Here is a 14753-nt window from a genome sequence, read left to right as displayed (position 1 = left end):
ATATGTAATATTCAGCATATTAATTAAAAACATAACTAATGCCAGTGTAAACATGCTTTAGATACATAGGTCTATAAAATATTGCACATAAATATAAAATTTGTTCAGGATTTCTTCATAGTAATTTTTCATTTTCATAAAAAGGATACAAAATTGTGCAGATTATATGAATTTGGCTGGTCAAGTTTACTTCAAAAATGATGACATTACACACGGTTATGGATTATTTACAAGAGTCCTAAACATCAACTTTTTGTGATGGTTAAATTTTAGATGACAGGAGAATAGCTTAAATAAGGATTATTTTCCAAAGGTATGTACTATAAAGATTAGCAGTAAAAATGAGTAGTAAAGTTAGAATAGACAATGGTAGATAAAATTCTTAGGAATCCCCTTTCTGGGTTCATCTCACATCTGCATAACTTTATATTTCTTTCCCATGTATGCTTAACACGTCTTCCTGTGTATATAAATTTGAGGTACAGTAGAGAAAATAGGTATTTAATCCCAAGCTGAATATTGGCGTTGCTTCTTATAATTAAAAATAATGCTTGCCCATATTGTAAAATTGCTTTTTTGTTAATGGACTCTAGAAATTTTACCATTACTTTTAACCACCAGACAGGTTCCAGAGTACCTTGAAATTTCTGTATTGCTAATTAAGTCAATGGGAAGATTTTTGTTTCTCTAAAAGGAAGTATAAATACATCTTTTTGCAAAGCTAAATTAAGCAGACGTGAGTCCCTGGAAAATGTGAATAAAAGTGATTTCAGGTTGCAGGTGGCGTGGTATTAAGTGAAACTGTCTGCTTTTCCTTAACACTGTCTAAATCCTGAAGCTCTGTTAATTTATCTGCACAAGATGGTTATCTTAGAAGGAAATTTAGTGAGTGATTTCAAAAACCAGCTAACCAAATTGTAATGTCCAAATATTCTAGATGACCAGAACATCTGCCTAGAGACATGGAGAATAAATAAATAAATTGTTATCCTCAGTTACAAGATCATCTTTGTTGTTTCAAAAGTACTTTCACAGTACCAACAACATAATGCTTGTCTCCCTGAGCCATAACTTCATTAGAAATGTTTCTTTTCCATGGGAGGTGTCGAATATTCTGTTGGATGCAGTAGTGTTGGAAGGTTCGGTCCTAGTTCACCTTCCGAAGTCGACTGTGATTCAGACAGTTCATCTCTGCAACTTGAGTTGGATTTACCTGGAAAGCAACTTGAGTTCCCATGCCCATCTCAGAGCATCTGTCAAAGACAGAACGACTAAAGCAAAAGACGTCTTTCATGATTGCTAATGGTTTCCACAGTGTTGAGGATGGACGTTACATCACCCAGAAGGGTCTCTGGGCTCTGTGGCAGCTTCTCCAAAGTGCAGCATAGATGAAGTGATATTTCTGGGGGCCTTCCATTTCCTAGGTCACTGGCAAGTACAGGGAAACATTTACTGAACCTTTGTGTTCCTTCTTTTCCTTGAACAGGACCAGTGTTTGTGTGTTTTGAGCTTGGGGTTTTACTTCTCATGCCTCCGCGGCTTTCTCATCTGTCAATTGCTCCCTGTCGTTCATATCATCTTGGGGGGGTCTCGCTCTGTCAAAGAATCCACACTATGAACAAGAGAAAAGAGGGCTATAATATCAAGTTGTTCTGGGAACTGGGTGAAACTCCTCATTATAAGGATTTTCACTTTCTCTGTTTTCTAAGGAAATCGGAGCTCTGTGGATATTATCTGTTGGATTCTCCAAATTAGGAGGGGAAAGCGGAGTCTTCTTTACCTTCAGAGAGGAATTCGTTGCATAGAGCAGAGGGTTTGGGTCCTTCCTCCTGCCATGTCGTGGTAGTGGGGGAATGTCCCTGTTTTGTATAATCCACTTATGGACCTGGCATTTTTTCCCCCTGAGGTTATAGCCACAAGGCCCAGTCTTCCTCTCTGCTTTTCTGCATGCTTTCTGGAGCCAGCAGAAGTACCAACTGCTGAAGTGTACTGTAGGCTACCTTGCGATGGAATTTAGGAAAAAGAGAGGAGATGCTTGCATATCGCTCTGTACTTGTGGAGCACATAGCATATAGAGGAAAAGTAGATTGGTCATTTCTTTCAATCCCAGGACATTTTAGTGACTTTCCAAAGACCAGCCAGCAACTTGAGGAAGAAGTGATTCTAGAATCTTCATCCTCCTGAATTTCCATTAGTATTTGGTCTGGAAAACTGGAACCTTAATTCCTATTGATTGTTTCTTACACTGGAAGCCAAATTCACTGGGTTTCGTTATAACTATTGAGTTGTCTCTCTCTCTTTTTTTTTCCCAGGACTAGTACCATATTCTGTCAATTGCCATATGTCATTGCATCATTTATGGAAACAAAGATACTATAAATAACAGAATAATATAAGAGTCTATTTCTAAAGGTAAACTATGCAGTAGCCTCTGTAGACTCAGGAAGGCACAAAACAGCTTATGATAATGATCAGGAAAGACATATTTAATTCACATGGCAAGGTTTTCTCAGTTTGTTAAGCAAGCCACATATTGTTTTAAAATAAAAATACACTATGATTTTGGGGAACCACAACAATAGTGGTTAACTAAGATGTGACTGGATTGATTACTCTTATAGTCATGTAATTGTGACACTGTTCCTATTTTGGAGTGGAAAGCTCTGTGAAACTTGGCAGTCGTGTTGGTTTTGGGGCTAGAAATTAATGCCTATTGTAGATTTTTACAATAAACTTCAGTAAAAGACATTAAATCTTCCTAATGGAGATGGACTAATTGGCAAGATTAAAAAAAAACAAGTTCAAGAATATAACATGCACGATCTATTTAGCCTGACAGTCCAAGTATCAGTTAATTACTATATTAATTGCACCTGCGTAGTGCTTGTAACGAAACATCTCAGAGGATTGCTGATGGGATCATGTCAGCAAAAAGCTTGAGATCTTGATTAATTACACAAGAAAAAGAAGTCTTCATAAAAAGATTTTTCACTCCAAGCATATTGGAAAGAAGATCACAGGTCTCAGCTAAGAAAGTCTAACTCTCTCTGTATTTATTTATAAGAAATCTCAAGATAAAAGCAGCATTAAACACTCTTGGTCTTAAATTGTCAGCTGTATAGGTGTAGTACGGTTGCCAAAACAAACATGATACAATTTTCCCGTTATGCTTTTTGGACTGTTAAAAATCCCCAAATCATGCCTCTGGCATTGTCTTTTTTAAATCTCTAGGTGTATCCTTGTTTCTTTTTTTTTTTAAGATTTTATTTATTTGACAGAGACACAGCAAGAGAGGGAACACAAGCAGGGGGAGTGGGGGAGGGAGAAGCAGGCTTCTGCTGAGCAGGGAGCCCATTGCGGGGCTCGATCCCAGGACCCTGGGATCATGACCGGAGCTGAAGGCAGATGCTTAACAACTGAGCCACCCAGGTGCCCCTCTAGGTGTGTCCTTGTAAATCCCCTCAGTGGCCTCTCTACTCAACAAGAAAAATAAAAGAAATAAACTTACCTTCCATAAAGCTAACGTTAAGATGGCCAGAACCAATAATCCAAGAAGGATTGCTAGTATTATTACCCATAATGGGATTGAGAAGGAAACATTTGGGGTTGTCCAAATAACTGATGTCTTAATCTGAAATGGAAAATAAAGCAAATGACCTCAAATCTGAAAACTATTGGGTGAAATAAAGCAGTAATTACCAATACAACATGGGGGGGGTGGGGGTTAGTTCTGAAAAGATCCATACAAGAGTTGAAATCATCCCAGGGGAGATTTGAATGTCTACAGCACTCAGACAACAAATCTTAAAAACCAGCACATTTTTAGGTCCCCCAGGTTGGATGGAAGATCTAATTACATACACCTGGTGTGTGTTTGGCTTGGAACAGCCCAGAAACCCTGGCATGGAATTGAGGTGGACCAAGACTGAGAACCAACAAGGTGGAAAGGAGTGACCTTAAATCGGGCTGGACCTTTTATGGCAGTAATGACTAAAAGTAGACCGTCTGGAAGGCCAAGTCTGTCCACACACATTTCTCCACAGACCTGAACTAACCTCATTGAGAGGTGAGTTGAACTGGATCCATCAGACTGTTGGATGTGCAAAAGATTAGAAAATCACCTAATCACCTATATTATTTGCACCCGCGTAGTGCTTGTAACGAAACATCTCAGAGGATTGCTGATAGGATCATGTCAGTAAAAATCTTGAGATCTTGACTAATTACACAAGAAAAAGAAGGCTTCATAAAAAGATTTTTCACTCCAAGCATACTGGAAAGGAGATCCCAGGTCTCAGCTAAGAAAGTCTAACTCTGGCGAAGGTTGGTGGCCCTGGAATGTTTCCCGACTGGATACATATAGGTGTTTTCGTGGCCTGCACCCAAGTATGGGACCCTGACCATGCTCAGCTCTTTGCTCTGCCTTCTTAACTACATTGGAGCATCCTGCCTCTGAGCTTCTCAGCCTGTCTGGCTTTTCACTGCTCCTTCATCTTGGTCCATTTCCCCTATTTGGCAGACATCCTGATGGCTTAATTCACTCAATTCTCCAGCCCCAGATATCATTTACATCCAGACTAAACAAAGGCATCACCAGTAGTGACTTGATTCCTGCTCTCAGTGAGAAAGAGGCTGGCCTTCACCTGCTCATCATTATACCTTCCTCCTTAGCCTGCTAACTCCCGTTGCCGAGCAGTCCCTGTTTCATCCAACACATCAGCAGGAAGTGCAGCATTCCATGACCATGCTGGGATTAGCCTCACCCTGCTTGCTGCCGTCTAAGGACAGGACACGTGGTGCATGAAGCAATACACCGCAAGGACTCAAAGCAGTCACGATGCCACTGGATTCTGCAGCCTGCATCGCTTATTCTACACTGATCCTCTGCATGTATATGGCTGCGTGAGCAAGGTAGGGGCTGATGACTTCTGAATCACCTCTCTTTATATACCTTTCCCTTGGTGAATTACATCTAGTAACACCTACAAAGTCAGTGCTCAATCCTTTTCGTAAGGTGCTCCGAGAGAGGACATGAAGTCGTCTTGCAAAATGATCCTAATATTACTGGAAGCAGATGCCTACAGTTTCGATAATGAGAATTTCAGAATTTTGGAACCACAAGGGATAGTAGTGATCATGTACTCACTAGCCAGTTACAATGACCCAGGAGAGAGAAAATCTGGAGCCATGGAAAATTCTGAGGTTTCTTTTCTTTCTTTCTTTTTTTTTTTTTAAGATTTTATTTATTTATTTGACAGAGAGAGAGAGAACACGTGCACAAGCAGGGGGAGCGGCAGGCAGAGGGAGAAGCCAACACCTTGCTGAGGACCCTGGGACCATGACCCGAGCCAAAGGCAGATGCTTGCCCGACTGAGCCGCCCAGGTGCCCCAATTCTGAGGTTTCTGATAACTGTTTCCTCCCTCTGAGCTCTAAGTACACTGAGGAAACAACATAGTTTCAGGCTATATTTAGTTCATGTGTTAGAGATCACCAAAATTTACTAATAGGTAATTTACAGTAACACAAGCAACCATGCTTCTTCATCTTCCCTGTCTTGATTTACCTAATTAATATCTTAAATTGCCTCCCAATTTAGCTAAAGGAGTTGAAAGAAGGGCCTGTTCAGATTGTTAGGTTAGTAAAAAGCAATGGGATGGGAGAAAAGCTACCAGTGACTTTGCTGGGTTCCTGTGCCTCTTGGCTACTATAGGTTTTGATGTTATTATCTAAAAAACTGGTCATTCTGTAGAAACAGGTAGGGGAGGTCACTTACAAAGAGTTAATAATGATATGTGAAGGCCTTTTTTTTTGCAGCAATGATGGAAAATATGAATAAAATATTAAATTGAACAGGATATGCTTATTAGGGTCTCCTGAAGCAGAAAACAACTTTCTAGATATAATTACAAAATCTGTTGGCTTTTCATTTGCAATCACTTCCAAAGATCTTGACAGCAGTGTCTTAAAAACGTCTGAGAGTAGATGATCCCCACTGTCCTTTTCAGTTCCAAAATTCTGAAATTCTCATCACGCAAATGGTCATCAGTCAGCTCCCTGTAACATGCTCACTTAAAAAATACCACGCTATTCCCTTTCTCTGAGTATTTTACAAAAGTTAAGATTATACATGTCTTGTACATTTCCCTAAAGTCATCATATGTAATTAACCAGGAGGAAAGAACAAAGAATTTTAAAAGAAAGCAAACTGGAAAACTTTCCCCCTGCACCTCTATTCTGCTTTTCTTGTCTGTTGCCTTTAGGACATCCATGTGGCACTGAGGCTGCGCAATCTTCTCAATCTAAAATGTGAGCAGTTGCAAAGACCTCCTTTGGCCCCTGGTGTTTTCCTAAACTTACCTAGGCTTTGCACCGCATAATCAAGAAGTCACTACACCGATGACAGTTGGAAATACAGAAAATCAACAACAGTGCCCCGGAGCATTTCTCCAGATTGCCAGGGCGGGGGAGCTAATTGATTGTTGCTGGAAAGAGGTGGATGAAGAGTCAAGGGTGACACATCATTGGAAGAATTGTACGTGTCTTGGAAAGGGAGGTCTTTCTGAGGACACATTGATCAGGGAGTCATGTGACATATTCATGTGTATAAATGGCAATGGGGCATTTCATTCATGGGTGAAAACAGGTAAAGCCCAGCTTTTCCTAAAAGTCAATGATCTGTGTAAATTAGAAACTTGAACTACAGAGACAAGCTTGCTAGGGAAAGACTAAATTGATCACTTTTATAAGACCAAAGCTTATTTAAATTTGTGTTAGTGCTGTGGAAATTACAGAATGGTTTTGGGAAAACTTGCCAAGAAATAAAATGTTGGAAAATACTAAAACTTTGTTAGCATTTATGTTTGTCTTGCAGCTCATTTTGATAAGCCCACAAGAAACTTAGTTATCCTTTGGATAACTAGTAGTAAGAAAAATAGGTCTTAATTTTTAGTTTCTCATGACTAAGTACTATTTATTGTAATAATTTTTCATTCATTTCAAATAAGATTTATTAAATACCCCATGTTCTCTGAAGCTCTGCAGGTATTATCATCAGCTCCAAACTGGAACATTCTGTAACCCTGCTCTAGATCTGTGGTGTCCAATAGAAATAAAATGTAAGCCACATGTGTAATTAAAGAATTTTCAGTATCCACATTAAAAAGAGAGGAAAAAGATGAGATTAATTTTAATAATTTATTTAAGCCTAAGTATCAAAACTATTATCATTTCAACATGCAGTTGATATAAAAATATACATATGACATTTTAAACTATTTTTTTAAAAAGAAGTCTCCAAAATTCAGTGTGTATTTTATATTTGCAGCACATGACAACAAACTAGATTTTCAAAGGTTAAAGTGAAATGCAGTCTCAGAGAAAAAACACAGGTTCATTTAATGGACAAACACCTTATACAGCAAGTTTTTAGGTTTACCTTTAAATGAGTTAAAGTAAAACTACTAGTTCATTGTCACAGTGGCCACCTCTCAGGTACTCACTATCCACTTGTGGCTGATGGCCACCATACTGGACTGCACAGCTCTAGAACATTTTGTATGATCTCACACAATGGTGTGATTTGCCCATTTACTTAAGTCCCTCCTTATAAGATTCATTCAACAACAAGGTGGTCCCAAGGCAGAAGATGGGGTATATTGAGAACTAAAAGTTTCCTTTAAGAATACGGACAAGCGATTACAAATTTCAACTGCTTTAAGAAAGAAGGGTAATGGTGACTAACTGAAGTAAGTACTGAAAATTTAGGGAGAAAAACTCAGGTGTGTGCCAACTAATCAACAAACCGTTTCAGTTTGTCTTCATGTATCAAGAACCTACAGCTATTTAAAGAACTACATAACATTTTAACAATTCCCTTATTATAATTATCTGCAATTTTAGGACGTGAGATCCATAAATTACAAGTGGTTTAGACTTTCTTAAAGTGATGCTAAGTAGGGAACATTTAATCTTACCTTCATCCAGTCATAAATCTTGTTCTTTATTATGATTGAAAGATCATAAATAAATTTTTAATATGCCCATATTTTATCATTGACATTTATGATATGTTTTTGTATATTTTGACAAAATACCAAGGTAGAAGGAAAAAGCTCCCTTGTATTTGCAACTGTAATTTATGTTGACATCTGTATTTAGGTATCACAAAATCTTGTGTAAACATACTTCATAGGGGTCACAGGAATGTTTTAAATGAATGTACCAAGATACCTTACCTACAGTGCCATTTAGAACAAAATGATATAAAGTGGACCAGCTGGACACACATTTTAACAACATTTAAATAACCCCTATGAGATAAGCAGTTTGAACTCCAAACAATTGTTTGATATAATAATTCCATTTTAAGGTTTTGAAGTTGTGCTAACAAATGAAATGGATTCAACAGTTTTTGTATGGAGGTTTCAATAAGGATTCTCATGAACTCTTGTATAATAACTACTGTTGGAGTTACACTAGACAGTAATATTCCCTCCTAGGTGTCAGTTATGGAATTCAGCTTTAGTGGCATGACATACAAATACCAACGTTTCTTGCTAGGCAAAGAAAATGGTCAAGTAACTGAATCCTGTTTTTTCTGCTGCACTGTAATGATTGAACCTTCAATCATAGCCCTTTGCATCCCAGGTCACCTTTTCCTCACCTCTGAACATGGCAAGGGTCATGTTTCATGAGTTCATTTGTTACAAACACAGACATGCTACAGGTAGCAGATAGCTTCAGTGTGTGAAGCTCACATGGGGTTCTAGAAATGGTTGAAATCATGACCACGTTGACAAGGGAATACAAACTCACTAATCATCCCACACAAGGGCCTAGGACAACAAGTCTCATTACAAAAGAAGTATCTGAGAGGGTTTCCCCATTGGCAGAGTATGGATTGGAGTTCTTACGATTCTCAACCTATTCCAACTCATCGCCTTAAAGCAATTCCCTTCTGCTGCATTCTTTTCCAGATAAGAATGACCTTTGAGAAGAACTCACTTTAAAAAAACAAAAAACAAAACAAACAAACAAAAAAAAACATCAGCTAGCTCAAAGCACAGTCCTCTCAAATCAAGCCACAGGAAAATCGTTTCCCTGTAGCACAGGGCAAACTTTCTACCAACCGGATCTCCACTCGGTCAGGTATTGGGAGACCTAAGAGCACCTTCATTCCTAAATGTTTTTCCAATAATCTTTCCATAAACGATGTGGTAAATCATCCACCTCAGATAATAAGGCTTTTAAAAAATGCAGTGACAAGGGTGGTGGGGATGGGGAAGCACATGTAACAGATAATTTTGTGGGTCTATCGAGATGAGTTGAGAACAGCAGGCTATCACCTGGGGCCGGTACGGAAAGACCCAACGCTGTTGACAGGATTGACTGTAACATATGTTTCTGGTATGGAACACATGCTCAGAGAAAACAAAGGGACCCAGATTTATCTCCCTTAGAGAGACAAGCCTTTGAACCTCTTTGGATGAACATTCTGTATTAAAACCCAAAGCCTCCGTCTTCTAGGTTGAACGTAAATCCAACTACAGCAGACATCTTGTAAGGGAAAGAAAGGCGAGCTAAATGAAATAAGATGTGGCCGTCCTTACTTTAATATGCCACCAAAGCTTACAAAAATATTTTGACATTTCCAAGTTGGGCTTCCTTGACTTAGCCAGGGAGGGTGAGACATTTTGGGAGGGTTACCATTACTGAGGCTTGAAGCGTACCTTGTTCCAGGTGTAATGCAGGACTTTATTAACCTTCTCAACAATGCTTTCAGGTGAATATAACAGCCTCAGGGAGGTACAGTGATTTCGCGAATGTTTCCTAATTCCAGTGGGTGGAGCCAGGGTGAGGCGCAGGAGAATGTGTGTGTGTGTCTGTTCAATAATATAATCCCATTTTTTTATTTTTTAAATTTAATTTTTAAAAATTTTAATTAATTAACCCATATAGTGTATTATTAGTTTCAGAGGTAGAGTTTAGTGATTCGTCAGTTGCATCTAACACCCAGTGCTCATTTCATCAAGTGCCCTCCTTTATGGCCATCCCCCAGTTACCCCGTCCCCCACCCCCTTCCCCTCCAGCAACCCTCAGTTTGTTCCTGAAACACGTTTGAAATGTGGGTCTTGCTCTGTGTTGCCTCACCCCGTGCTGGAGATCCCTAGTGCTTTTATTTTTTTAAGTATGTTCCACACCAACACTGTGCTGAACTCACAACCTTGTTGTGCTAAACTCACAACCCTGAGATTAAGACCTGAACTGAGATGAAGCGTCTGATGCTTAACCACCTGAGCCACCCAGGCGCCCCTCTCAGTGCTCTTAAAGCACAGTGCCAGGGCCCCACCCCAGCCCTCCTCAATCCTGATATTTGGGGTGAGGTCTTAGCGTGTATATATCTTTAAAGTCACACGAGTGATGATGCTTTGCATACTCAGGGTTGAGAATCACGAATCGATGGATTTATCCAATTTAAATTACTAAAAGTAGATCAGGCTAGAAAGATTAAATTTTATAATTACATTTTAAGACCTACACCAATAAGACATCATGACAGTATCAACTTATATACCATCCAAAACAGTGCCTCTCAAGTTGTACTGTGTACACGATGCCCTGGTGATTGTGATAAAATGCAGATCCTGACTCAGCAGGTCTGGAGTGAGGCTTGTTTCTGAATTTCTGACGGATTTCCTAGGTGATGCAGATGGTGCTGTCTGCAAGCTGCACGATGAGTAACAAAGACCTGGGGACCAGGTTTCAAGTGGGGGTTGTATCTATGGAATGACCCAGAGACAAAGATTTAAATCTTAATATTTTTTCCCAGAGCTCTGGCTGTGATCACCTTCATGGTAAACTCAGGTAAACCCCCTGTCCTGGTCTGCTCTCCATGGCCTTGCCAAGCTGCGGAGGATGACAGCAGTTGTGTTGTGACTGATAGACCCCCGTCACTAATGTTTAGTATACTCAGTTTTAAAATAACATTTCATTCAAATGAAGATCATAGTGTGCTTTTTTTCTGGGTGAAAATTACAGTTCTTTGCATAGAAAGGATATGACTAAGGTCATCCAGCTGTCCCTAAGTCAGAGTTTCCCCCCAACATCCCTACCTCACTTACCATGCTGTCTTTAAAATTAAACAATCAGGAGGATTGCATTATAATGATCATTGCTATCTGGACTTCTTCCAAACAAAATGGCTTGATGAAAAAGTGGTATTAGTCCTGCACTGCGATTTTTCTTTTGAGTAGAAATTGACACTGAAAGTTTAAAACTTTGATCAAGCAGCACTAAGAAATTTCCAGACTGAGATAAGAAAATAGTGATCCAGAGAAGAAACTTTCCTCAAGTTAATGTAATAAGCACTTAAGTGTAGCACAAGCTGAACAGTGATTTAAAAAATAATTATTTCAACAAAATTATTGTGGCTCTATATTTTTCAGATACTCACTGCTATGCTTCCTTCTGGGAGTTTTGCTGGCTGATCTTTATAAGGCATCTTCTTAACTTTGAAGGACACCAGGGATGCAAGAGAATAGGGATCATTTTTTCTCTGAAATTAAAAATATTTATTTAAATATATTCCATGCAAATATTTAAAAAGTTATACAGGCAGCCATCCAATTGTTTTCAGTGGTTTTCATTTCCAAAGCAAAATTTCATTTTTCCTTTTTTTTGTTTTTCTCTTGAAAAAATTTTTCCCCGTCTAATCATCCATCATACTTCCATCCTTTGAGACATCCATTCCACTGTCCATCCAACTGCCCATCCAGTCATTCATCCTTTTCTTAGTTCTAAAAGGAATTTGTTGTATTAACAAAAGACTTGGTACAACGATGTTAGAATAAAAACAGAAAATCAGAGTCCTAAAAAGAATCAAGCACAAGGATTAATATAGTTGCTGCTAGTGAAGAACAAAGGGGAGATATAGTGGGTTATAAAATTCTTATTATCTGATAGAGGGAAATATTTTAGGAGAGAGGCTGATACTAAGTTATAAAGAAATTTATCACATTTCATCTGATACAGAAGACCCAGAATAGGCTCTCTTAGTCTCAGCACTGTTAGGATTTTGGGGTTGGATGGGGTACTGTCCTGAGCATTGTAGGATATGTAGTTATCTCTGACCTCTACCCACTAGATGCCAGGCCAGTAACACCTCTATCCCAGTTGTGACAACCAAAAATGTCTTTAAGGGCGCCTGGGTGGCTCAGTTGGTTAAGCGACTGCCTTCGGCTCAGGTCATGATCCTGGAGTCCCGGGATCGAGTCCCACATCGGGCTCCCTGCTCAGCAGGGAGTCCGCTTCTCCCTCTGACCCTCTTCCCTCTCGCGCTCTCTATCTCTCATTCTCTCTCTCTCTCTCTCAAATAAATAAATAAAATCTTTAAAAAAAATGTCTTTAATTATTGTCAATGTCCCCCGAGGAGCAAAATCCTCTTGGTTAAGAACCACTGACTTAGGGGCGCCTGGGTGGCTCAGTCGGTTGGGCGTCTGCCTTTGTCTCAGGTCATGATCCTAGCATCCTGGGATCGGGCCCTGCATCGGTCTCCCTGCTTGGTGCGGAGCCTGCTTCTCCCTCTCCCTCTGCCTGCCTGTCTGCCTACTTGTGATCTCAATCTCTCTCTGTCAAATAAACAAATAAAATCTTAAAAAAAAAAAGAACTACTGACTTAAAGCCACAGAATTTTTGATAAAACTTTTCAGCAAAAAAAATTTTTTTTTGTTTAATTGGTTCCCATATTAACTGTTGATTAAAGCCAAAGGAAAATATTTAAACTAAGTCAAGGAACGTAAATTTTGAGAACGTAAATTTCTGTGGTTCCCCACCCTTTAACTTGAGACAGTGATTAGAGCTATCCAGTCTTAGGCTGGAGCTGGTTCATAATGGCTCTTGAGAGCAGACTGTTAAAATTTCAGGAATTTTGAGTATCAGTTGTTAAACAGAGCCATTATTAAAACTTCTATATATGTGACTTTCAGAAAATTATGTTTTTTAAAAGGTCATACACACTCCAAACTCAGTATTTATTAACTATTTTATTGTATTTTGCTAGTATCTATGCTCTGGATATTATCAAAGTCTGTTGTATCTGGAAGGGGAAATACGATACGATGGTGTGTTAGAACCTCTCTTCCCAACTCCAGATTTGGTGACGTCACGCTGGCAGCTTGAAATCAGCCATGGTGGGAATATTTACACCATGGAAATCAGCAAATGCTGCCCACTGGAGCTTTCCCCCCTACTCCCACAGAGCAGTTTATTAAACATTCACCAGCACTTCACCATTTATAATTGAATGCTGGGTTTCTTGAAGCCAATCCATCAAGTTGGACTGTAATAATTTTGTTTACATTTTTTTACAAAGTTCTTCTTTTTTTCTTCCTGTGACTGAATGTTTTCCTCTTTTCAATAAATCCCATTTCCTCTAGACGATAAGGACAGGCAAGAGTATGCAACATTTTTAAATACTTAAAGTCACTATATCTTTGACTCTTTCTTTCTACCCCAACATTCCAGGATAAGTAACTTCATTCATTTGGAAAAATTAGTTTTTGGTTGTTATTCTTCTGATGTTCTTTTGTCTCCTGGCTTTTCCATTTTAACTGAAAGTTGGATTTGTTTGTTTGTTTGTATGAGAAGTGTTTTTTAAAATGTGGAAGGACTTTGCTCATAAATTCTGGCATGTACTTGGTGATTTAAATCTACTTTCTTTACCACCCTGGCTGGTAGGCACAGAAGGAACATGACCAAATTCTGGCCATGAGATTCTGCATAAGAATCACAATTACATACTCACATGTGTGTCCATGCTCCCCAAACTCCAAAGAACAAATTTTCTCTAGTCTCCAAGTCCAATTAAAAAAACGGATAGAAAATAATTCTCTTGTTCTCGAAGTCGTATCTTTGAGGAACAAATCAATAGAGACCTCCATCTCTGTCTCAGCTCTAGATGGGAAGTTTTGTCCTGCCTGATTCTGCATTTATGAATATGGAAGTTTCTTAATGAATAAAAGGTGGGATTTGAACTCTAGAATGTAGAACAGGGAGAAACATGTTTCTCTGAGGGGATTTCCATTCACCTCCTTCCTTTACCCCCTCTGCTCTTGGCCACAGTTTGATTTTTCCTCATGTTTTACTTTATGCCCAGTCCTCAGTGTCCTTTCCAAGGGTTCACAGCCCCGTGGGCTTTGCGGAGCTTCAGAAACAGCTGGGATCAGGCTCAGGGATTCTGATTCAGAAAGATGAGGATGAAACTATATTTGTCCTACACTGTTTGCAATGTTGACATTGTTGTTTAACTTATTATTTGTCTCGATTACTTTTCTCCTCAACAAGATTGTATAGAAATGGAGGGTGTAAACCATGGGATATAATGTTTGTATCTTCCATAGCACCTCCAACAGCTTCAACCCTGGCTGACTGACCACGTAAATGGACAGTGAATGAACCCTCCCACCTCACATAACACCCATTTTATAGCACCTTATAGAAGGTTTAGTTCTTTCAATGGTTGAATTGGACCCCGTCCACTTTCAACTAGATTAGAAAGTTCAAGAAGTTGTAAGAAAGGTAGTGACATAAAATGGGGGCTGTGGTTCATGAAAACGGGCTGTTGACCTGTCCCTCCACTACTTGATTCAGTGACATAAACTGACACAGTCTGGGGCCTGAACAAATTAAGGTGGTAGGCAAATAGCCTGCAAACAATACAACTCATAGACAGATCTACTCCTTATTTTAAATTATT

General features: G+C 39.1%; 1 protein-coding gene across 2 annotated transcripts in view; it reads right to left on the bottom strand.

Annotated features, from left to right (window-relative positions):
• Nucleotides 1-283: 283 nt before the first annotated feature.
• ITGA8 (integrin subunit alpha 8) overlaps nt 284-14753 on the bottom strand; it is a 191783-nt gene continuing 177313 nt past the window's right edge. For both annotated transcript variants that reach the window (XM_028114140.1, XM_028114141.1), the window contains 3 exons: nt 11454-11555; nt 3509-3631; nt 284-1612 (listed from right to left, as the gene is read on the bottom strand). In XM_028114140.1, the coding sequence (XP_027969941.1) occupies nt 1526-1612; nt 3509-3631; nt 11454-11555 (312 nt within the window). In that variant the 3' untranslated portion in view covers nt 284-1525. The remainder of the gene's footprint in view (nt 1613-3508; nt 3632-11453; nt 11556-14753) is intronic.

The sequence above is a fragment of the Eumetopias jubatus genome, unplaced genomic scaffold (assembly GCF_037043125.1).
Source record: "Eumetopias jubatus isolate StellerSeaLion01/CBP00866 unplaced genomic scaffold, mEumJub1_p1.0 scaffold_8, whole genome shotgun sequence".
NCBI classification, from domain to species: domain Eukaryota; kingdom Metazoa; phylum Chordata; class Mammalia; order Carnivora; family Otariidae; genus Eumetopias; species Eumetopias jubatus.
This window is presented reverse-complemented; position numbering and strand designations above follow the sequence as displayed.